This window comes from Haliotis rubra, unplaced genomic scaffold, assembly GCF_003918875.1.
Source record: "Haliotis rubra isolate DU_JTF1 unplaced genomic scaffold, ASM391887v1 Scf129, whole genome shotgun sequence".
NCBI classification, from domain to species: domain Eukaryota; kingdom Metazoa; phylum Mollusca; class Gastropoda; order Lepetellida; family Haliotidae; genus Haliotis; species Haliotis rubra.
The window spans coordinates 1,573,242-1,599,502 of NW_025765214.1; the positions used below are offsets into that span (position 1 = coordinate 1,573,242).

Below are 26,261 nucleotides of genomic sequence, written 5' to 3' on the forward strand. Positions count from 1 at the left end.
ACTGATGAAAGCAAGTAGGGGAACACATACAAGTACACGTGTCCCTGTATTCTTTTCCAGGGTTCTTTGCATGTATTGTACTGTGGGTGAAAATCTGGGAATAAATAAAGGAAGTCATGTGTTCATCTGAATATTTTGAAGTTCAGGGTACTCAAAGTCTATGGTTGGTTGGTGTCCCAGAAAAGAGTGAAAATTGAACACAGTACTGTCCAACAAACAACACAAGATTCACATGCTACTAAGGTCAAATACAAAATGTTGTGGTTACGATTACACCTCTTTAAAATTTAGGGAAGGTAAGTAGGATTTTTAAATTCTTTTTACATTTTTTTTTTAGAAGTAAAGTACAAACTATTATCTTACCTTTATGTAAAATACTTTAACTTCATTGGTCAATGAGGCTTTAACAAGTTTCCAGGAGGGTGACAACTGGAAAAAATATTACCCGCTGCCACGGTAACCGCCAAACTCTCTGCTGAGAAGCTGTATTGCTAACAATGGTATGACGTCATAATATGACGCATGCAGTGCCCGGAGTTCGAAAACCGTTTGATTAGCTGTTCACTATGTTCACATTTATTATCCCCCCGCCACGCATTTAGCACGAAGCGGTGGGATATAGTATTAGGCTCCGAATTGGAATATCTTAAGAACCGTTGACTGGATTCTTTTCATATTTGGTACCTAGGTTCATCACAGTAAAAGAAAGTCCCAGTCAGGTTTGGTGACCTTGACCTTCATTTCAAGGTCACAAGGGGACTTTAACGTTTTACCCTTGTCAGCGAGATATCTCAAGAACTGTTCACTGGATTTTCTTCATATTCAACACCAAGCTTTATCTAGGGAAGGCGCAGGGCCCAGTCTATTTTGGTGACCTTCACCTAATTTTCAAGGTCACGGCAACACTTTGAAGATTTCAGCATGTTAACCTGCATGTAAAGATTGTCAGCGAGATATCTCAGGAACCATTCACTGGACTTTCTTCATATTTTACACCAAGCTTCATTTGGGGAAGGTGCAAGTGCCAGTCGATTTTGGTGACCTTCACATAATTTTCAAGGTCACGGCGACACTTTGAAGACTTCAGCATGTTAAACTGCATGTTAAGATTGTCAGCGAGATATCTCAAGAACAGTTCACTGGATTTTCTTCATAGACTTTCAAGACTTCCCTTGAATGTTTTCAATAAGCAATTTCTTTATTACTATTTTTGCATATTTCACACACTAAGACATTCATGTCAAGGTCAAAGTGAGTCTTGAAAATATTTGTGCGTTTGAACAACTACAGAGCAAGATATCAAGAGAGGTTGACTGGTCATGTTTTTGTTGACATTTAACTTCATCTTAAATTACAACCTTCACTTTCATTACTTTTTAAGTTTGATTTGATAATTTGTGGCGGGGGATTATGTCACCTTAGTGACAATGCTTGTTTTACCGACTTTCACTGCTTTATTTAAACTATTTTATACATTGAATCGTTTGCACACTCAACTTAAGCATAACTAACCATTTTTATAGCAGTTTTAAGCCTGTCAAAATATGTTTCACTGATTTCAAAAATCCAGTCGAGAGGCAGATGCCAGTGTATGAAATAAAGCCAGTCCGACCGCCCGAGATGGGCTAGATTTCTGACAGACTGTCTAAATTTACAGCTAGCCAGCCTGATGGTCTGGTAAATATTCTTAGATATTCCATACGTCTGAGTAAATTCACCACGTCTTGGTGTCTGGTCTGGTTAAATCCATTTTGACTGGTAACATTTTGAAGTTACCAGCCCTGATGTCTGGCTGGGTTTTGGCTTATTTCATACACTGCAGACACCATTTTGTTTACATGTCATATAGTGTGTAGCGATCTTCAAAACAAAATAAAATGATATTTTGTACATTTAACATGGTGGTAAGGTAAATACATTGTATGCTTCTCCCTCGGTTAATAAGGCCTGATGTACACCTCTTTGTAGCAGTGTTATCCCTCTCCTACCGGCTCGGGTAACAAAGAGGCGTACATCAGACAGTATTACCCTCGAGAGAAGCATACAACTTATAATAACACATTTATCAATGTGTAAGGATGGGTCAGGTAATTGGAACCACAACATTTTTTTTAGGCCTAAGCAAATAATTATGATTAGACCTGGAGTTCACCAGCTGAAATGAATCAACAAAGGAATATGATTGTTTCAACTGGGCATATTACTAAAGATTTTTAAATGATAACCCATGGAAATTCATTTAACGATGTGGGTCTTTATCATAAAAGCAGTATGCATTCCAAAACATGCATACAAAGTTTCTGTGTTTTGATGGGTACATTGCATATTGTCCATTTAATATTTTTGGAACATGGAATGCAGGATTTCACATGCAGTAAATCACTGTTATGTGTATGACTCCCTTAACTCTGGAGTAACCATAAGGTTACTGTATTGACTTGGCTGTTCACTAGGCCGACATATATTTCTGTGGGTCTTGATCAGAAACCATCTAATCTACATTGAAGTTACATTGAAAAGGCCCCATGGGATTTGGAGGTTAGAAATGGATCTGTGAACCTGGCTAGGAGACTTTGTTGATTGCGTGTCATTGAAACTTGGTGTCATGGATCAAGGTTTGTATCATCAATCACAGGATGGCTGAAATATTGCCGATTGTGTGGTTGTCTACTTCCTGGTATGTTTGGTGTGCTGAAATGTCTTTTAGTATCAATATTTTAATAAACAAAAATGTAACATGACACAGTGACGAGACTTTTCAGTGAGTGAATTATGGGTGGTAAATTAAGTTTACCTGAAAGATTTATAGAATTGAAACATTATGAGAAATATGGAGGAAATACACATATTGTCAGAGTGAGTGCTCCCATTGAGTATTTGATGCCCAGAATTTTCATTTGGAACCAGTGATGTAGTCCATAGTGTTCATAATTTGTAGTTTCTGCATGTTGTAGATCATAACAACAGGGAGACATGTCTGAGTCTGACATCATTCATGAATGCTGTGTCTCATGATGATGTCACCAGGTGTCGTGAGTTTCCATGACAACTAAACCAGCTTGGTCAGCAAATATATAAAGGGCATAGTCAAATAAATTGATCATAATATGACAAAGACTCCAATATTGTGCACAACATGTACTGTGTATGTGATGTCTCCCTGCTGAATGCATGTCTTATCAAACATGAGACATGATTCTTACCGAGAAGCAGTGTATGAAATAAGGCCCATCGACCGCCTGAGACAGGCTAGATTTCTAGCGGACGGTCTAAATTTACAGCTAGCCTGCCCGATGGTCTGGTTTGAGATGTTCCAGACATCTGCGTAAATTCACCATATCTTGGTGTCTGGTCTTCTTGCCGAGAAGCAGTGTATGAAATAAGGCCCATCCGACTGCCTGAGACAGGCTAGATTTCTAGCGGATGGTCTAAATTTACAGCTAGCCTGCCCAATGGTCTGGTTTGAGATGTTCCATACATCTGCGTAAATTCACCATATCTTGGTGTCTGGTCTGGTTAAATTCATTTGGGGCTGGTAATATTTTGAAGTTACCAGCCCTGATGACTGGTTGGGTTTTTGGCGTATATCATACACTTTATTTCATACACTGCGAGAAGATAATCATATCCAGCAGTAACTGTATAAGATTCCAAGGTTTGAATCCCATGTAATGTTTTCATCCATACAGATAGCAGCACATGCACATTCATTTTCCAAATACACACTGCATTGAGTACTGTGCTGGGTTGATTCCCTTCCAGAACTTGTGTTTGTGGGTTCGAACACCAGTTAGCCCAATTTCTAGATTTGTCAGACCATGGCCATTCTCATGGGTTTCACTGAAGTGGTCCAAGACCCGCATCACTTTGGGGATCTTCTCCCACAATAAGCTGATATACCCGTGAGTGAATTGGGTTTTACACCGCTTTTAGCAATATTCCAACAATATCGGCGAGGGACACCAGAAATGGGCTTCACACATTGTACCCATGTTGAGAATCGAACCCAGGTCTTTGGTGTGACAAGCGAACGCTTTAACCAACCGCCCCACATGCCTGTGATATAACTGGAATACTGTTGAAAAACAAAGATAAACCCACCTCACTCAACCCGCTTTATGTTGAGACATGAAAGTAATAATTATTTGCAGTCAAATATGCTCTGAACTGGTGAGACTAAGCAGTGCAACCTTGACATGCCTTGATGCTCTGTCTTGACACGTCCAGCTTGATCCAGCGAGTGTCTACAAGCATTGCGTGTTTCACTGTAAATCATTCACAGAACTGCCAATGTCAGTATTTTACATATATTTCAAAATCATTTCTCGGCAAACACATACAAAATATTTGCTAACTGATACACAGTACACACCAAGCCCTTACAGATGAGTCTCAAATAAATACAAAAATTATAGTTTCAACTTGAGAATATGTACAATCAGCGGAGTCCACCATTTGCTAATTGATAGGTCAAACATACACCTTGTAAATCAACACAGTTGTCATCTGGAAGCAGAATGTTCATAGTTCCTTTTCATAGACTCTTAGCAGTAATGTTTTATTCAAAACAATTCTACATGTTTAATATCATTATGCACATGATAAAATAAACTCATCAGATATTAGAGGTGTGACAATACAGAAATTTCACGATATACGATACGTATCGCAATATCATTAAACGATACGATTCGATACGATGCATATCACGATATGCTATCTTCAGTTATTTTCTTTTAAAAAGTGTATTTTGATAACAAGAAACTGTAAATTTTGACATAACCGTCAATTTCTGGTGAAATTTCACAATTTTAAGGTCAACGACACATATCATGATAAGGAAGAAAGTATCGATATATATTTATTGTCAGAAAAAGTATCACGATTATCGATACTACGATATAGCGTCACAGTTCTATCAGATATCTTGGATAATTGTCTAGTATTGTCTACATCACATTCAGCTTCATTCAATCACACATACACCTCGTAACCATACTGACTAAAATGAAACCGGTAGTTTCAATATATGAAACTTTGTACTATCACACACACACACAGATTATTCTCAGCCTCAAGGTTGTCAGGTTTTACACACCCTTAACATAATTAACAAAAAAAATGCAAATTGTCTCAAAATTTGAAAATTCAATATTTGTATGTGATCTGATGGACGTTTCCAGAAGAAGACAAATTCTACATATATAATCATGAAAATAATGTTTCTGGGGTAGCGTTTCCCCAGTTACACAAATGTACAGAGCCTCTATAAGTGTGATGTCAGTAACCCTACTTTCTGTACCAACATGTAACCCCTACTTTCTGTACCAACATGCAGCCTTATAAGTGTGATGTCAGTAACCCTACTTTCTGTACCAACATGCCAACTCATACTTCACACTTTGCACAGCTTCTGCATTCAGAAAACACAAATGCATGTTCCATATTTACAAAAAAAGAAATAATTTACTATGTGTTCATCAGAAAATTCTTGCCCACACCTGAACTAACTCACGCCATCACAATCATTCTGGCTACTCTTTAAGCCATGTTTGTGGGCAACTGTGGAAGGAACATTCAGATTAGATATAAATGCATACTCTGATTTGTCATAACTATCTTAACATCAAATTCCTTAACAAATGTTTTGCTAGCTTTGGCATATATATGGTTGAACAAGTTATCATAACAAAACAAAGAACAGCCTTCAAAATTCATACCAGTTTGAAACTAATTAACAGTACTGAGGTCAAGCATAAATCCAATGACTGTACTTTTTGATAGTCTACAATGACTAGAAACATTTGAGAGCTTTAATTCGAAGCTATTCTCAATGCTTCAGTTTTGCAATATGTAAGAACTGGATAAAACTGACAGAAACTGTATACATAGTAAACACTTGGTCTGGATCAAGTAGACCAGGCTAAAACCCTTGTCCGTCCACTGGCGTTGTCTAAAACTGTCTAAAAACACTAATTTCAACAGCTGAAGTAATATCTCAACTACTAATATTTTGTTGCAGTTCACACAAGCTGACATATTTCCCCTTAAATACTGAAGTAATTACCCGGCATACAAAAGAATCACACCTAATATCACCCAGCTGAACAACTGTTTGAGAAAGACATTACAAAGGAATCCTCAAGCAGCTGACTTGAGTGCACAATGAGATCCCAGCCATATGAGAACACGGCCTCCTTCCTTCCACGACCCATCCTCGTCACTATATACTGAAACTCTCCCCACACCCACATGTCCCTGTAATGTTGGGGTTGTTGAACACAAACTCTGAAGACAGTTTTGATTCAATAAAGTCCATCTCAGTTCCCAGCAGCGTCAGCTGAGCCTTGGAGTCGATGTAAACCTTCACACCTGGAATACAGAGGGAGAAGTGGTGTTCTGTGATTGGGATAATGAGTGAGTGAGTTTGGTTTTACGCCATTTTAGCACTATTCCAGCAATGACATGGCAGAGGACACCAGAAATGGGCTTCACACATTGTACCCATGTGGGGAATCCAGTCTAAGTAAACTTAGGCTCAGTATTATTCGTTACACCACTATACTGAGTCTAACAAAACCTTGTGGAAGGTCGCGTCAGCTAACCTTTTTTGAGCAACCTATGATCGTCCAATCAAACGCAAGACGGTTGAAAGGATTTAACCAATCAGACAACAGCTACTATTTAGGGTTTGGCGGGACTTACAAAATGGATATTCTCTTCCCGGTCGCCAACACTGATCTCCCAACAAACGAAAACCCTCATGAAACACAGATATTTGACCTGCAGTATATACGCTTTGGGGTTTCTGTTGACAAGGTTATCATTAGCTAATATTCCCGCAAGCTGACAACCTTGAATACTGACAAAACGCTATTTTCAGAGACTGTTCACTCACGGTTGTGGCGTGCTCCATGTGCATCAGTCGGAAGCGATCGTACGGAAAATAGCATTCGGAATCGTTCGGGTACAAACTTTTTTCGAGGTAAAAGTTCAAAAGGTATGTGCGAATGTCAATTTTCGCGATTGGTCAGCTGTGTTCTGATTGGTCAATTGAAAAGGTTATCTGACACGACCTTCTACTAGGTCTTGTTAGACTCAGTATAGCAGTGTAACGAATAACACTGAGCCTAAGTTTACTTAGACTGGTGGGGAATCATACCCAGGTCATCAGCGTGACAAGCGAACGCTTTAACCACTAGGCTACCCTACCGCCCCGGATTGGAATAAATAGAGGTTATTGGCCAAGTCCGTTCTTATATCACACATCATATATCAGGGTGCCGGTGTACAAAACAACCTTAGCGCAAAGATTACCTTAAGTCTATGTTAAGGTATATGAGTTAGGTCACCTTTACGCTAAGATCGCTTTGTACAACGGCACCCTGGAACACAAATGTATTATGGACCTGTTGGCCTCAAAATACACATAACTTGCCTTTTCTGCTTCAGAATCCAAATAAACATGATCAGGACTTTTGGGGATAAAGACTGTTCAGACATACGCAGAATTCATGGATCATGTGAAACTTTGCAGTTAGCATGTTATAAAGAAGGACAACCATGACTGGATGAATAAATTCTTTATTACAGTGAAAGTAACATTTCGGTGTTGGTTTTAACACCATCATCAAACAAGTGAGTGCTTACACCAAAACACTGCTTTCACTATAATAAAGAAGTTGTCCATCCATATATTGTTATCCTTCCTTATTGCTTCAACTTCTAAATGCCTCAAAGAAGTCACCATTATGTTGATCTATCATGAACAAGATCGAAAGCATTGCAGCTGCTGTAGTTTCACCACAATGCTACTGCCTGAGTACAGGCCTTGTTTATAGAAATATTTACAATGAAATTCCAATCAGATTTGATTGTGTCGTTTAGTATCCAATACGCTCAAATTTAATTTAGAACCAAACAGATCTATTGCAAAAGGTCAGATAATATTTTGGCAAATTGATACACATGTAGAATTAAAACATGAATAAAACAACAAGTGCATCATCTGGATAATTAGTGCATATAATGGATGTAATATTCATGTAGCCATTGGCTGAATACATTATTCGGATTTGTAACATATTTATTGAGAACAGTGTAACTTAACATAACTATAACTAACATAAATAATCTACAAGATTTTCCAGTTTGTACATTTAACATTTTTCAACCAATCAGTACACACCACACACAGCTATACACTTACAACACAATTAAACACTGCCAGTCATGCTTGACAGCTCATCCAAAGTGTGTCAATTCAATATTAACTATCTGAATATCCTTATCTGTAACACCATGGTTAAATAATGGGGCTGTTTCATTATGGTAGTATCATGAACATCACAACAGGCATCACAGCTGTGTGGTATTGATTTGGGGACCTACATCTGAACACATTGTAATTTACATTGTCGATTGTCAAAAACATGCATTCTGTTCATAGTATATCTATGTGAGAAAAAGATTTCATTATAAATAATGTATATATATTTAACAATACTCATTTCTAGGACAGTTTTTTCAATCCTGTCTCCATGATTACATTCAAATCAGATCTTAGACCTCACTGCTGCTACACAAAGCTTTGTTTAGCAGTACAGAGCACTATGATCTGATTTTAATGAGCTTGCATGGACATCACAATACTGCAGCAATATTCCAGCTATAGCACAGTGACTGGGACACATCGAGGCAAGTGAGTGGTCGAGAATAGCAAGAACTGTTGTCCACTGATTTATGAGTATGGAAGAGAAACTGCATTTCCAATAAAAATATTACATATATATTCCGACAACAATAACTAATAAATAGAGGATATTATATGAGTGCCCATGTCATACTATGTTTACGACACGAGTGTCGTAAATATAGTATGATATGGGCACTCATATAATATTCTGTTTATTACCGAAGTCGTCAAATTGAGGAAAATAAACCCAAATCTACTTTCAAACACAGGCTGGCTACCCGCCGTCGCCGCATGTAGAACGCAACGTCACAGAAGAAAGGTGATGTCATAGCCTTGTTCATGATGTCACGTCACCATGACAAAGTGATATTTTGCCCTAGGGCATCATATGAAAAATATGAACCCCGATATGTTCGCCATCGTAGGTAATAAAGACTGTTAACTTGTCACACCTGAGACATATGTGATTCTATCCAGTGGACTTGGTGATCATTATTTAGGAAACAAATGTGAACAGTAGCCTGAATGACCTCCTCATCAAACTTCCCCTTCAGGGCCCCTGTTTCACAAAGCTCTCATAAGCCTAAGATCTTGTAGCTTTTTTCGTAGCATTCATTCGTACCTCCTATACTGTAACACAGGAGGTACGAATGCTATGAGGAAAGTTACGAGATCTTCGGCTTACGAGAGCTTTGTGAAACGGGGCCCTGATTATTATTATGTGATTCTATCCAGTGGACTTGGAGACCATGATTAAGATAAGAAGGTGAATAGTTACCATCCTTAACGACCATCAACAAACTTCCCCTTCAGATTATTATTATTTGACTCTATCCAGTGGGAGTTCATGACCATGATTAAGATAAGAATGTGAATAGTTACCATCCTGAACGACCTCTTCATCAAATTTCCCCTTTTCACTGACATAGTCTAGCGTGTAGGACAGTCCATTACAACCCACGGGTCTTCACTCCTATCTTCACGCCCATCTGAAATCAAGGTTTCACAGTCAAGAGAGACTAGCATGTGTGTAACAAGTAGGAGAATATCAATTATTTCTGGATCACCTCCATGGCATAGTGGGTAGACCACATGATCACTGAAGATACATTAGATAATCAAGGATCTTATGTTGAGTCACAGGTCTAGAACCTGTGAATGTGTATATGTTACATGGAATAAATTACGATTTTTTTAGGGACTATGAAGGATAAATTCAGAGCACCATACCATTTCTGGCTTGTTTTCCATAAGTTGTTTCAACTTGCCGACAGCAGATTGTGTCTGAAAGAAAGTGAATAAACAGGTGAAGGAATAAGACACCCTTTTTTCATCTGAAATGTAACTTCTAAATAAAGGCTCTATTATTTAAGTCTGAAATAATTCGCAATGTAGCTGTGGTAACAGCAGCCCTCATTTGCTTACTGTAACTATCACTCAAGGTGTTACATTTGGGGCCCATAAGCATGATAAGGAAAGGGTGTCAATAACCACTGTAGGGTTTACGTGTGAAATGATACAGCAAGGCTACAACATGATGATACATAGGTCACAATACACATATTCAAGCCAAAATGCATGGACACTTCATGACTGTAAATATTTCAGAGCAGGTTTGCTAGGAAAACATAGCTGTAGACCCACATTCCTCATGGCTTTTTCTTGTAGTATAATTGAAACAATGATTACAATATTATTGCAATATTTGACTGACAAGATTTGAGGTCGGAAGTGTCATTAAGCAAGCAAAGTAAACATTTCAGCAAGTGTATCATCTTGTATCAAAGCAGAAAAACACCCATTCTGTATCACGGGTGCTTAAAAACTCATGATGCATCGGTACAGCTGTGTATCATTTAATGCTTAGTAGGACTTAGAGTACACTTCTACCATGTCTACATCTCAAATTGGCAACAAAAGAATTTCATAGTAAATTAACTTTGAATATGGACTCCAAAGTAAAAACAAAACAGGTTTGATGCATATTTGTTATCCCATTGATTGTACATCATCATGGCAATCTACATGATATATGTACTTTAGCAGAGCAGTCTATCATAATAGGCACACCAGATCATCATCATCATAAACTTATATAAACTGCCTATTTTGCACCATGTCAGCAAGCTTCTGCCATATCAACATGGACATCTTGAACATGTTCAATACCATAGAAATAAAAAATAACAAACAACATTGCTACAATGATGCTTTTCCATAAAGCTTAAGAACTAATGATAATTGTCCCATGTTATTCTGCTCTGCAGCCTTGGTGTTGACAGTGACAATAAATAATGTTAATACTCATGAAGCCTTAGAAGATAATATTAACTAATTAAGTTACTGTTGTGTCAATGAGCAAGAACATGGATGCAGAGCAATCTAATATAGATTTTAAACAAAGAAAAACTATAACAAACATGACCCTGGCTTGAAATAAATCATATCATGTGTGAACACATAAAAACAAGCAGTATGAGTCAAAGTTTAAGCAATTTTCGTAAATCCATGAACCAGTAAACTTTGCATTTTCGTGTAAATTGTGTTGTTTCCCCCTTGTGTCCCTGTTAATCAAATCCAGGAATGATCACTGGTGTCTTACAAGATTTTCTGTGAGAAAATGGGTCACTACTTTCAGAGGAAGTTTTATTTAAGGAGAAGAAAATGAAATCGTAAAACACGCTAAATGCAGACAGAACCAGTTTGAATGTCTTTCAAAGAAGAATCAGTTTGGTTATCTTGTAAGCAACAACAGGATTCAGGCGGTACAAAAATGCATGTCATGCCAGGTGTTATCAAGCCTTAATGTTGTTACAATTATACACAGACACGCTTTCTATCTGTCATGTGAGACACGTAAGTTACGTAAACATTTCATCATGAATAATAACAAATGAGAACGATATTTTGACCTCACCGAAGCATGTTATAAACTCTCTGGATAACTTAGGAAGATAAAAAGCAGTCTAAAATAGAATAATGTGTAACTACAATATGTCCCTCTTACCAAAACAAGCGGAGCTCGTTGAGGTATAAGCCGTTTTGATGTGACAGCTCTGACTGTGGCCCGACCAATCGCCCTGGCGGCCATCTTGTTTCTGTTGAACGAAGGGCAAAGCACTTTGCTTGAGAGACTTTTCATTGCAATTACCAGCTCCAAACAAACATCCACTCATAGGTGTCCAACCGAACACGAATGACGCAGATAGGCTACCTGCTCTGTAGCGACTACCATGGATTCTAGCATTCTAATATTTGCTTTTAAACAGGGAAAAAATCAACATAAGAAAATAACAACATGCATTAACATTTCTTTCTCTTTACTGTTTAATAATAGCAGGGAGACTATATAAGGGGGTAGAGTATCCCTGATAATGTAGGGGCCACTGGGCCTAGATTTTCGAAGCTCTCTTAGCGCTAAGATAGTCGTAAGTGCCATACATTAACATTAACGTACGTATCTCTTTCAGTGAGCGAGTGAGTTCAGTTTTACGCTGCACTCAGCAATATTCCAGCTGTATGGCTGTGAACCAGAAAATCCATGGATCAACAGCATGAGCATCAATCTACGCAATAGGGATAGTGTTGTCTATACAGGAATATTACTTTTGCTCTTATCAGTTTACTAATGGAACATTTATCAGAAATATTTCTGTATGATATTTTATGAAGAAATAATAATTTGATCACCTTTTTGACCAAATTTGAGAGACTTTTCATTGCAATTACCAGCTCCAAACAAACATCCACTCATTAGGTGTCAGAACCGAACACGAATGACGCAGATAGGCTACCTGCTCTGTAGCGACTACATGGATTCTAGCATTCTAATATTTGCTTTTGTACAGGGAAAGAATCAACATAAGAAAATGTAACAAAAGACATATTAACATTTCTTTCTCTTTACTGTTTAATAATAGCAACGACCACTGGGACCAATCGCGTTATATAGGTTTATAATGTGATGATTCAGTCCATTAGATTTGAGGTTCAACGTCTTCTTTTGCGCTAAGATAGTCGTAAGTTTTACGCCATACATTAATATATTAACGTACGACTATCTTAGCACTAAGAGAGCTTCGAAAATCTAGGCCCAGTTATCTCTTTCAGTGAGTGAGTGAGTTCAGTTTTATGCCGCACTCAGCAATATTCCAGCTGCATTCCTACTATATCCACTTGACCACCAAGTGAAGCAGACACAAACATTTTGTACCAGAAATATAATCGTATTAAATATATGTAAATATAGATCTATATGGATTCTAAATATTATAATGGCACACAGAACACTAATGGTCTGTTCCAAATCATCCTAGACCTGGGCTGTATTCATGTGTCATCCAATAACTATACAATAACAACAACTACAGCAGACAGAGAACGTGGACTAAGACAGGAAGAGTGATGTCGAGCCGACAAGTGTAGATTCGCATAACGTTTAGTAGGAGAACTTATATCGCCTGTAAACGAGTGCTAGAATCTGTTTACAGCGCATGCCGAAATAAACAGGAAGTAGAAGTCCACGTTTTCTGTCTGCTGGAGTGATTGCACATCGATGACACAAGACATCACAAATCCGACACTCTGACCACGAATAAATTTTTCCACAGACTGTATAACTTGCCAAGAATAACTATGGCAGGATGTCAAGATGTCATTGTTATAGATGGTGGCATGTTAGAAGGGGTGAGTAAGGAAAATGAATATTTGGAAGTAATTTTCACATCTCTTGGCACACTTGGCATTATCTAATGTTTTGAGTGAGTATTGGTACTCAGAACCAAATTTAACAGTTTAATTTCACTACAAGCCATGTTTATTTAATGTCGTCATTATTAAAACACAGGGCCATGTAACTAATATTAGACAATTTGGTTATTTACAAGTCTTTATGCCTGTGTCAGCATATTTTTGTCAGGATATTTTACATTGTATTCATGAATATTTTAGTCATACACCAGCTTTAAACTAAGTCTAACTCTGTCATATATGTGGTAAGAGTTCCGCCCGTAACGCCCACTTGAAATGTATTCTATTTATTAGGATTATTTGGAGGGTTTAGGGTAAGCTTTGGGGTTAGATGTTAGGGTTAGGGTTAGGGTTTAAGGTTAGGTATAGGCTGTTTATAAAAAACATTCTCGGGAATTAATTATTAGAAATAAATACGGGGGTTACAGGCGGAAATCTTTCCGTGTTCCAAACTGGTTCCCAATGGAAATCCGGTTTAGAATTGGCCATCAACAACCCATCATTTTTGTAAGGGGGCACTGACGGTTTTGGGTGGTCAGGCTCTCTGACTTGGTTGATGCATGTCTCCTCATCATGTTTGTAATGCCAATCACTGGATTGTTTGGCCCAGAACTATTATTCTCAGACATATATCATAAAGATTTAATACTGCTGCTGACTGTGACATTACACTGTAGCATCAATGCCATATTTGGGATTTCTGTGAAAAATGAAACTTTGAACCTGGAGCAGGATGTTGATAAATTATGTAGTTCTATGGTGATAGTAACATTTTATCTAAAAACTCACCACAATCTGACACCTTACTCAAGACATTGGCACATATGACTGGAGTGTAGGTTTGTAAATGTAACAACCATGAATACATTGAACAGTGTCTCTTAGGGCTGGGACGAGTAACCCGGATACCCGGGATGGGTGGGTAATGAGTTGGACCCGGGTACTCATCTCAATACCCGGGCCCGTTATGGTCATGTGACTAATAGATTAAACAATATAATATGTTACTCTTTCATGATTAAAACGTTGTATTGTCTTTGAAGATTTAGACATAATTTACAGTTACTTCTTTTGAATATAATACATGGTTAAGATATTGAAAAACTCGATATTTTAGCCTCCGAGCTGAAGAATATATTGCCATTTCTTGCAAATTTGATGTCAGGAATTAACATAATGGGTATCCGGGTATGGTAGGGTAATAGGGGGTGGGGTACCCGGGTAGAAAATTTGGACCTGTCCCCACCCTAGGGTCTCTTACAAAGATGTATTGTTCTCTCACCAGGGAGGGCAGATCCTGCGTAACTCTGCTGCACTGAGTTGTTTGCTGGGTCAGCCTGTGACCATCAACAACATCCGAGCTGGGAGAAGCAATCCAGGACTTCGGTGAGAAGCAGGAATAACCTGCTGGATTACATTAGTCCTATCTAATTGGTTTTATGTTTATGTTGCTATCTTTGTACATTAATGCACACCAACACAGCTCTCTTGGCTTTGTCATTATATTGTTATCTTTGTACATTCTCCCACCTTGCCATGTGTAAACATGCTCTATCTATATGTATTAACTCTGTGCACTGACTCACCGAAGTGATGAAGGAGCAAGATTTAGCTCTGAAATGCTGTGTAAAGAATAAAAAGAAGTTGCTCTGTTTACAATGTTACATTTATGAATATCATCTGGATGAATTTATGATGATATTTAAACTGATTGTATAGCACATGGAGATGAAATTTATGAAGTTTCAGGTTTTGGCTTTCGGCATTAATGGGTACTAACTTCTATGTTCATATGACCAGTGGGGTAAGACATGTAGAATTGTATTTATGTCTTTGATGTGAAACTAAATGAGTTAATGTTGAGTTAGTGTGGGCTTTATCTGTGTACACTATGAGAATGAATAGTTTGTGTTCAACACTGTTTAACACCATATAGCTGAACAAGTTTGAGATAAGAGTAGTTTGGAACTTGTTTTACTTTGTAATCTTACACTAATGTGGTGATTTCAAATCATGCACACAACACCAGACAGCCTCCATCATTTAGAACAGAGACCAGAAGGTTGATGGTTTGCTTACTGATAGATGTTAAAGGATTGTACTTATTGTTTCCTAGACTAACATCTACTCTCTGAAATGAACACATTTTACAGAACCAAACAGTTCCTAAATCATATGATAAAAAAATAATAAAAAGGACCCCAGAGACTTTCTTCATTTTCAGAAACTGTTGTGATCAAGACTTGCCACATATTCTAGACTTGCATAGGCTATATTGGGTGTAGTTTGTACTGGGCACAATACACAAAATAGCAGTTCTGTTATATCCATGGAAAATATGATTTTACTTATTACCCTGTTATGTACAAGTTACTATAACATGAGTGTCTAATAATGCGGGGGGTGGGGTGGTATTTGGTGGTGTCATCAATGGACCCCAAGACCCACGTTATGGCGAGGGATGACTGTTTTTGTTTCAGACTGTTTTTGTTTGTATGACAGACTAATTGTTTCCCTGTCTGTATGACAGACTAATTGTTTCCCTGTCTGTATGATAGACTAATTGTTTACCTGTCTGTCTCGTTTCCATATCAAACTGTGGCATGGTATAAATATAAGTGCAATAATCTTTAAGGGGACATTCATCCAGATTTCTCCGCACCTCTCTCTAGACAAGGGCAGCTGTTACTAAGTGGAGGCACTTCATATATTGCTGTTCATCAGGCTGATCACTTATTACTTCAGTCCACTGAGATTAGTAGAAGGTTCAGCTGTTAATGCCTCATCCTTCTTGCAGACCCCAACACTTGATGGGTCTACAGCTGATCAGGGACATCTGTGAGATTAGTAGGGTTCAGCCAGCTGACCTTGCAGACCCCAACACTTGATGGGTCTACAGCTGATCAGGGACATCTGTGGTGGGAAGCTGACCGGAGACCGAGTGGGGTCAACAGAGATCACGTTCCACCCAGGACCCATCAAGGGAGGGTCCTACCAAGCAGACACGAAAACAGCAGGGTCAGCACTTTTCGTAGTTTCAACCCTTTGTTATTCTAGAGTAGAACATTCCCATTACATCTTGCTTGTTGTAGCGAGTGAGTGAGTTTAGGTTACTTTTACACCGCTTTTAGCAATATTCCAGCAATATCACGGCGGGGAACACCAGAAATGGGCTTCACACATTGTACCCATGTGGGGATTTGAACCCGGGTCTTCGGCATAATGAGCTAAAAAACTTTAACCACAAAGCTACCCTAATGCCCCCTAGCTTGTTGTAAGAACTGACAAATAAGTATGGAGTTGACACAATGTGTTCAAGACACAGTTATTTACCTGCACTGTAATACCATTGGGACATTGCTGCCTGGCAATGACTGACTTATCCAGGATAGAGAGGTGTATTTCAGTAACTCTCAATACCTATCTCTTTGTAAAACAGTATTAATAGGTAAATGTGACATTTACATTGTCAGTAATGGAGCAATGGTGTAGTAAAGAGATGTGGATTATTTATTGATAAATAGTCTGAATTACATAGTATGGAATAATGTCAAACATGTGGAACAGGTAAGCTCTGGCTGCCTGGTTGGAATACAGGTTGAGAGGTAGGGTTGCCTCCCTTTCCCTGCATGTACCTTGGTGAAAAGTATATAGTTTTGTTTCATTTCTGTGACGTGTATAGATATAAAGGTCTCCTCCGGGATGTATGTTTTGCCATTTTTGTTTCATGAAGAGAATGCCATTGCTTATGGCTCACCTCATTCACTCATCTCGCTCACAGTTTGAATGTTTATTGTGCTGTTACCATGGTGATTGTCTTGTTCCAGGAGTATCTGCCTGTTGATGCAGGCTGCCATGCCGTGTTTGCTGTATGGAGATGGGGAGAGTGTCCTAAGTCTGCGAGGGGGTACCAACGCCGAAATGGCGCCACAGGTGGACTACACAATAATGGTCAGTTAGATCTCGCCATATACTTTTTTTTAAAGTTTCAGTTGTTTGATTGGTTGTTTAACGCCGCACTCAGCAATATTCCAGCTATATGGCGGCAGTCTGTAAATAATCAAGTCTGGACCAGACAATCCAGTGAGCAACCGCATGAGCATCAATCTACGCAATTGGGATACGATTATGTGTGTCAACCAAGTCAGCATGCCTGACCACTTGATCCCGTTAGTTGCCTTTTACGACAAGCATGGGTTGCTGAAGACCAATATTAACCCTGATCTTCATGGGTATCAAGTTTGTAATTAGCATGTCTGATAATGATTGTGATATGATCTGTGTTTCATGTCCCCACAGGTGTTTAACCCAATGGCTGAAGAATTTGGGATGACATCTGACTGTGATATACGCAGAAGGTAACTCTTACTAGAATGGGTTTGTTTACCAAGATTCATATGTTGCCTATATCATGTTAAGAACATTTTTGATGTCTGATACATTAATTCTCTTCAAATATTTAAGTGTTGCTTCAAACTTGCATAGCTTTCTTCCCTAGTTTCCTCCAAGATCCCTGTGTACACTCCAAGCATTGTTGTTCAGATTATCATATGTGTGTCAACAGTTACTCAATGTTTGTGGGGGCGGTGGGGTAGCCTAGTGGTTAAAGCGTTGGCTCGTCACGCCGAAGACCCGGGTTCGAATCCCACATGGGTACATTGTGTGAAGCCCATTTCTGGTGTCCCCTGCCGTGATGTTGCTAATATTGCTAAAAGCGGCGTAAAACCAAACTCAGTCAGTCAGTCAATGTTTGTGTGTTATCAGAGGATACTATCCCAAGGGAGGTGGTGAAGTGAAGATTACATCATATCCAACAAAGAAACTCAAACCAGTCTCCATGACAACCAGAGGTGAAGTAACCAAAGTGAACATCAGGTCATTTGTTGCAGGGGCTCTGACAATAAAGGTAAGCAAACCTAGTGAATCGATCGATCTTGCTTGTGTCAGTGATTGTCGATGGGTAATATAAACAATATACTTGGTTGTGTGTCAAAAGGAAGTCTCCTCAATCATCTTGATCGTGGGATTAATCAGTGCTTGTTTGGTTTGCACAATGTTATGATTGTGTCCTTTTTGCCCACATGAGTTTTGTGGTGGTGTTTATGGTTACAATTTGTTATTGATCAATTACTCACCTCCATCAATTGTGACCTCCGATTATCGATCTGCATATTGTGAGCGATAACCAGCACAAATTGTTAGTAACTGTCAATATATCCCATCAGGTAGCTGACATAATGGCCCGCTGTGCTGTAGTTAGTAACTGTCAATATATCCCATCAGGTAGCTGACATAATGGCCCACTGTGCTGTAGTTAGTAACTGTCAATATATCCATAATCCCAGTGTAGCTGTTAGTAACTGTCAATATATCATAGCTGACAATGGCCCGCTGTGCTGTAGTTAGTAACTGTCAATATATCCCATCAGGTAGCTGACATAATGGCCCCCTGTGCTGTAGTTAGTAACTGTCAATATATCCCATCAGGTAGCTGACATAATGGCCCACTGTGCTGTAGTTAGTAACTGTCAATATATCCCATCAGGTAGCTGACATAATGGCCCACTGTGCTGTAGTTAGTAACTGTCAATATATCCCATCAGGTAGCTGACATAATGGCCCACTGTGCTGTAGTTAGTAACTGTCAATATATCCCATCAGGTAGCTGACATAATGGCCCACTGTGCTGTAGTTAGTAACTGTCAATATATCCCATCAGGTAGCTGACATAATGGCCCACTGTGCTGTAGTTAGTAACTGTCAATATATCCCATCAGGTAGCTGACATAATGGCCCGCTGTGCTGTAGTTAGTAACTGTCAATATATCCCATCAGGTAGCTGACATAATGGCCCACTGTGCTGTAGTTAGTAACTGTCAATATATCCCATCAGGTAGCTGACATAATGGCCCACTGTGCTGTAGTTAGTAACTGTCAATATATCCCATCAGGTAGCTGACATAATGGCCCACTGTGCTGTAGTTAGTAACTGTCAATATATCCCATCAGGTAGCTGACATAATGGCCCGCTGTGCTGTAGTTAGTAACTGTCAATATATCCCATCAGGTAGCTGACATAATGGCCCGCTGTGCTGTAGTTAGTAACTGTCAATATATCCCATCAGGTAGCTGACATAATGGCCCACTGTGCTGTAGTTAGTAACTGTCAATATATCCCATCAGGTAGCTGACATAATGGCCCGCTGTGCTGTAGTTAGTAACTGTCAATATATCCCATCAGGTAGCTGACATAATGGCCCACTGTGCTGTAGTTAGTAACTGTCAATATATCCCATCAGGTAGCTGACATAATGGCCCACTGTGCTGTAGTGTAGTTAACTGTCAATATATCCCATCAGGTAGCTGACATAATGGCCCAGCTGTGCTGTAGTTAGTAACTGTCAATATATCCCATCAGGTAGCTGACATAATGGCCCACTGTGCTGTAGTTAGTAACTGTCAATATATCCCATCAGGTAGCTGACATAATGGCCCGCTGTGCTGTAGTTAGTAAACTGTCAATATATCCCATCAGGTAGCTGACATAATGGCCCACTGTGCTGTAGTTAGTAACTGTCAATATATCCCATCAGGTAGCTGACATAATGGCCCACTGTGCTGTAGTTAGTAACTGTCAATATATCCCATCAGGTAGCTGACATAATGGCCCACTGTGCTGTAGTTAGTAACTGTCAATATATCCCATCAGGTAGCTGACATAATGGCCCAGTTAGTAACTGTCTGTGCTGTAGTTAGTAACTGTCAATATATCCCATCAGGTAGCTGACATAATGGCCCACTGTGCTGTAGTTAGTAACTGTCAATATATCCCATCAGGTAGCTGACATAATGGCCCGCTGTGCTGTAGTTAGTAACTGTCAATATATCCCATCAGGTAGCTGACATAATGGCCCGCTGTGCTGTAGTTAGTAACTGTCAATATATCCCATCAGGTAGCTGACATAATGGCCACTGTGCTGTAGTTAGTAACTGTCAATATATCCCATCAGGTAGCTGACATAATGGCCCATATGCTGTAGTTAGTAACTGTCAATATATCCCATCAGGTAGCTGACATAATGGCCCACTGTGCTGTAGTTAGTAACTGTCAATATATCCCATCAGGTAGCTGACATAATGGCCCGCTGTGCTGTAGTTAGTAACTGTCAATATATCCCATCAGGTAGCTGACATAATGGCCCGCTGTGCTGTAGTTAGTAACTGTCAATATATCCCATCAGGTAGCTGACATAATGGCCCGCTGTGCTGTAGTTAGTAACTGTCAATATATCCCATCAGGTAGCTGACATAATGGCCCGCTGTGCTGTAGTTAGTAACTGTCAATATATCCCATCAGGTAGCTGACATAATGGCCCGCTGTGCTGTGGACACCATCCAACAGGTGTACAAGGATGTAGCTATCAGCAAGGATGTTGTCAAGGAACCAGAACATGCTGCTGTGGGTACAGGCACTGGCATCATGTGAGTTACAATGATTGTGATATGATTTAGGGGACTACATAGCATCTTATGTGTATTTCTTTGAAATGTCCACATTTAAACTACTAGATCAGGTCTGAAGTTCGGCTTCAGTAATTCCATTATCTTATCATGGTGGGATGATGGGGTAATCTCGTGGTTAAAGCATTCACTCGTCGCTCAGAAGACCCAGGTTTGATTCCCCACATGGGTACAATGTATGAAGCACATTTCTGGTCTTCCTTGTCGTAGTATTGCTGGAATATTGCTAAAAGCGGCATTAAACTAAATTCACTCTCTCTTCTCATGGATACTCACCAACGGTTAGAGATGGATTCATTGGCCAAGAGAAGGTTTCGTCGGTATCCTTATAGTTGAAAACATTTTGGAAGGAAAAACAACTGCATAGTAGTCTGTTTGTTCCTAATTTTACTCTCACTTGATCTGTAAGTGTCTGTCCGTCAATTCTGCCATAGATCGATTATATATTTTGGCTTTTATCTATTATCTCTGAAACATAACATTTCCTGTGAGACTTTGTTTCAGTTACCCCAGCAATTGTGGCTGTAAGATACTTGCTTACAGAATTCAAGTTTGATATTTTATATTGTTTGAGCTTCCTTATGGAAATGTCATTTTTGACAAAAATCTGCTATGTAGAAAACTAGAATGTTGATTGTTCTAAAGCATTGTTTACACACACTAGCTGATAACCTCAGAGTTTATCAGTTAAGCTCACCTTATTCCACACGGTCGGTTTCTGCTGCAGTGACCATACCACAGGAATTGTCTCATTAGCAGGTCAGGAAGGACTTATTTACAGAAAAAAAAACACTGTCCTGTTTCTGCAATGTGATTAGCTTCATAAGACCAAGTCATTTGTGTCGAAATCTAAGTTCTGACAAAACATGCTTCTAATCTACTCAACTTGGCTATTAGTATTTAGTAACATCAGCTTAATCTTCAGGTTGCCTCCAATTAGTACATCAGAAGCCAGTTTATTATGTTGCCTTCTTTGTTGTAGTGACCTCTGTTGTTTCACTTTGAGATTTGAATCATGCATGAACTAACAATGTCAGAAAAAAGTATTGATGTCATGATGAAATTGATTTATGAATTTGCTTTGAAAAATGCAGAAAATACTTTTGTGTATGTCTCTGGACATTGACCTTCACATAAGTAACTTTGTTTCAGAATCGTGGCGGAAACTAGCACAGGATGTCTCCTGGCAGGATCAGCCTTGGGAAAGAAAGGTAACCAGATGCTGTCTACACCATTCTCTCTCTGTGTCTCTCAATATGTGTGTGTGTGTGTGTGTGTGTGTGTGTGTCTCTCTCTCTCTCTCTCTCTCTGAGAGAGAGAGAGAGAGACAAGGTAGTAAACTTGTAGGTCCTACATCACTTGTGAGTTGGGGGGCAGTGGTTTAGTACTGTAGTTAAGGTGTTTGCTTGTCACACCTACAGCCCAGGTTTCATTCCCCTCATGGTTGTATGTTATGTGTTGTGTAGGTGTTGCTGCTCAGATGTGCTTGTGTGTTGATCACCACATCTACAAGTGTTCCTAATGCTGAGAGTTTCTAATTTGGTGGGGACAGATTTGCTGCTTGACAACCTGGCTCATTCCCCTCATGGTTCTATGTTATGTGTTGTGTAGGTGTTCCTGCGGAGAAGGTGGGGACAGATGCTGCTCAGATGCTGCTTGATAACCTGGCTCATGGGGGATGTGTTGACGACCATCTACAAGATCAGGTCAGTCAGATGCTTATCCTAATGCAACTCTATGTTGATTTTCTATCTGTATGTTGTGTTTGTTTCATCAATGGGACTTTCCCAAATAGTTTTTCCCCTAAATATGATAGTTACTTTGTGTAAATGGTGTGATACAAATCCATTAACATCCCTTCATTGTCTGTTTCAATGTTGAAAATAATGAAAGATATCCACAGGTTTTATTGTTCACTTAAATAAAGAAGAGCCTAAGTGAGGCTAGTTTACGTTGAAGCTGAACAAGAGATTATCACAGTGACTTGGAGCAGGGGTGGACCAGTTGTGTAAGGAGCAGAGCCAGAATAAGTATGGGTTTGGTTGGGCCCCATTGTCTTGCCCCATTGTCGTTGTCCACACCCTGCTCCTGGGTACACAGAAATGGGTAAACGTCTGATACCTCCATCACCTTGGTTTTTCCTCCCACATGTAGATGAGATGCCATGATTTATTGGGATTACTGTTCCAAGCCCATTCACTCACCCAACCACCCACTCACTCAAGATGTGAATCACAGGAAAGACATCACTGCTGTTGTTTTCTCCCACACATGACACCTTGTCTCACCTTACCCATATAGCATATTGTCTCACCTTAACCATATAGCATATTGTCTCACCTTACACCATATAGCATATTGTCTCACCTTACCCATATAGCATATTGTCTCACCTTAACCCATATAGCATATTGTCTCACCTTACCCATATAGCATATTGTCTCACCTTACCCATATAGCATATTGTCTCACCTTACCCATATAGCATATTGTCTCATATAGCATATTGTCTCACCTTTCCCATATGGCATATTGTCTCACCTTAACCATATATGGCATATTGTCTCACCTTACCCATATAGCATATTGTCTCACCTTAACCATATAGCATATTGTCTCACCTTAACCATATATTGTCTCACCTTACCCATATAGCATATTGTCTCACCTTTCCCATATATACATATTGTCTCACCTTAGCATATTGTCTCACCTTACCCATATAGCATATTGTCTCACCTTACCCATATAGCATATTGTCTCATATTGTCTCACCTACCATATAGCATATTGTCTCACCTTAACCATATAGCATATTGTCTCACCTTAACCATATAGCATATTGTCTCACCTTAACCATATAGCATATTGTCTCACCTTAACCATATATATTGTCTATTGTCTCACCTTAACCATATAGCATATTGTCTCACCTTTCCCCTCACCTTAGCCATATAGCACCTTATTGTCTCACCTTAACCATATAGCATATTGTCTCACCTTAACCATATAGTCTCACCTTTATATAGCATATTGTCTCACCTTAACCATATAGCATATTGTCTCACCTATAGCCATATTATCTCACCTTACCCATATATGCATATTGTCTCACCTTAATATGGCATATTGTCTCACCTTAACCATATAGCATAGTCTCACCTTAACCATATAGCATATTGTCTCACCTTAACCATATAGCATATTGTCTCACCTTAACCATATGGCATATTGTCTCACCTTAACCATATAGCATATTGTCTCACCTTAACCATATAGCATATTGTCTCACCTTATAGCATATTGTCTCACCTTAACCATATAGCATATTGTCTCACCTTTCCCATATGGCATATTGTCTCACCTTAACCATATAGCATATTGTCTCACCTTAACCATATAGCATAGTCTCACCTTAACCATATAGCATAGTCTCACCTTAACCATATGACATATTGTCTCACCTTACCCATATGGCATATAGTCTCACCTTATCCATATGACATATTGTCTCACCTTAACCATATGGCATTTTGTCTCACCCTATCCATGACATATTGTCTCACCTTTCCCATATGGCATTTTGTCTCACCCTATCCATGAATTATTGTCTCACCTTACCCATTTGACATATTGCCCTGCCTCACCCTCATAATATATTGTATCTGTTGATTTAGTTCATCCTGCTGATGGCGTTGGCGGAGGGGAAATCTGAGGTGCTGTGTGGCCCCATCACTCTCCACACAAAGACTGCTATACATGTGGCCCAGCTGCTCACTAAGGTAGCAGTCACTGTCCACTCAAGCACCTTCATTCTGCACAGCTTATAACACACAGATAAGCTATTTGCTTGTTACATGTCAATAAAACTGAATACTATGCATGCTGTCTCAGCTGGCATCAAGGATGTGTGGGTTGCCAGGTAGATGTTAAATGGAGGAAGGGGACCCTGATCACTTGCAGGCAATACTCATACATTTGAGTGTTTGGTCAGTTCATACTAAAGATGATGGACTTGGCTGTTGATGTAAAATCACAGTGTGAAATGGGACCCACATTATTGCACTTCTCGTGCAGACAGTGTGCTTCAGTGTTGAAACGGGACATTTTAATGGGGGTAAGACTGACAGCACTTTTGTTTTCAGTGCTTCTAGTATGTTGTAAAGCAGATTTTACTGTTTCTTTAGGCCAAGTTCGAGATCAAGAAGCTGTCGGACAACTCCAATGTGATAGAATGTGCAGGGATTGGACTGGTGAACAGCAGGCTGCCATGATGCGTGTTTGATAGTTCAAGTTGTGTAACAAGCTTCAGCCGTCCACAGACCTACCTGTGTTATAATAAGAAATGGACCCTGTAAACTCTCAGCTTCTTAAGGGAAGACTCACCAGTCTGGTGCACTTCGTAAAGGTGGATTCATCAGTCCTGTCCTGTAGATCACTCCAATATGTGTGCTACTGCTGCATTTAGGATGACAGGATTTGCAGACCAGTTTTGTCCCTACTGTTAAGTCCATCTGTACAGTGGAACATGTTGTTGCTATTATTGTACAACAACTATTTACTCTTAAAATTATTACAACTTCAGAGGTTCTTGATACAGTTATAGTTATTTCTAATATGTAATAAGACACAGTCATGCAAACATGTCTAGCCGAGTTCTCTACTATTTATAGTGCAGGTATAAACTTAAGTGCAGCCAAAATTGTGGACAATTGGTTGTCTTAGTTGAAACAGGGCTCAGCTAACCAACTTGGTGGTGTCCAGATTTGTTTCCTTCACCAACAAAACTGACAAAAATGGGTTTCCTCCTAGTCTGTCAAAGTAAATATGGTGCATTTTTTCACAAACTGTGTGTTATATATGAGCCATAAAGACCATGTGTAAGAAACAGTATTTATTATTATTTTAGCAAATGGTGTAATTACATGAATATGTATGTAATTCATGATAATGTATGCAGTAAGTGAAGATTTGTTTTGAAAGCATTATAAGTTGTTGATTTGAACTGAGAATGTTCCACTTTGTTTTAATTGTTTAGTCCTTTTTTCAAGTATTTATCATGAAATAAATGCTTTACACAACCATGAATTATTTGTTTGAAAATTCTAACTTATATTTTGAATGTATGTGGAACATGTGTTTTGTTTATTTGTGGTTTAACCCCAGAGTCAGCAATATTCCAGCTACATGATGGCGGTCTGTAAATGATGAACAATTTGCTATGCAATGAGGTTACGAGGACGTGTTTCAGCAAGTTAAAGACCAATCCTATTCAGAGCTTCATGGAAGAGGGGCG

General features: G+C 39.1%; 2 protein-coding genes across 2 annotated transcripts; one reads left to right on the forward strand and one right to left on the reverse strand.

Moving 5' to 3' along the window:
• Positions 1 to 5,336: 5,336 nt before the first annotated feature.
• LOC124266928 (iron-sulfur cluster assembly 1 homolog, mitochondrial-like) lies at positions 5,337 to 11,800 on the reverse strand. The gene is given in 5 exon segments (XM_046701777.1): positions 5,337 to 6,372; positions 9,578 to 9,653; positions 9,655 to 9,684; positions 9,926 to 9,979; positions 11,703 to 11,800. Coding segments are annotated over 5 exon segments (393 nt in total). The 5' UTR covers positions 11,787 to 11,800; the 3' UTR covers positions 5,337 to 6,223.
• A 1,397-nt stretch (positions 11,801 to 13,197) lies between these two features.
• Positions 13,198 to 26,053, forward strand: LOC124266929 (RNA 3'-terminal phosphate cyclase-like). Its single transcript, XM_046701778.1, has 11 exons — positions 13,198 to 13,381; positions 14,730 to 14,830; positions 16,319 to 16,462; positions 17,272 to 17,395; positions 17,744 to 17,802; positions 18,209 to 18,350; positions 20,802 to 20,926; positions 22,118 to 22,176; positions 22,577 to 22,671; positions 24,643 to 24,747; positions 25,153 to 26,053. Exons 1-11 carry the CDS (start codon positions 13,331 to 13,333, stop codon positions 25,237 to 25,239), a joined length of 1,092 nt encoding a protein of 363 aa, XP_046557734.1. The 5' UTR covers positions 13,198 to 13,330; the 3' UTR covers positions 25,240 to 26,053.
• The last annotated feature ends 208 nt before the right edge of the window (positions 26,054 to 26,261 follow it).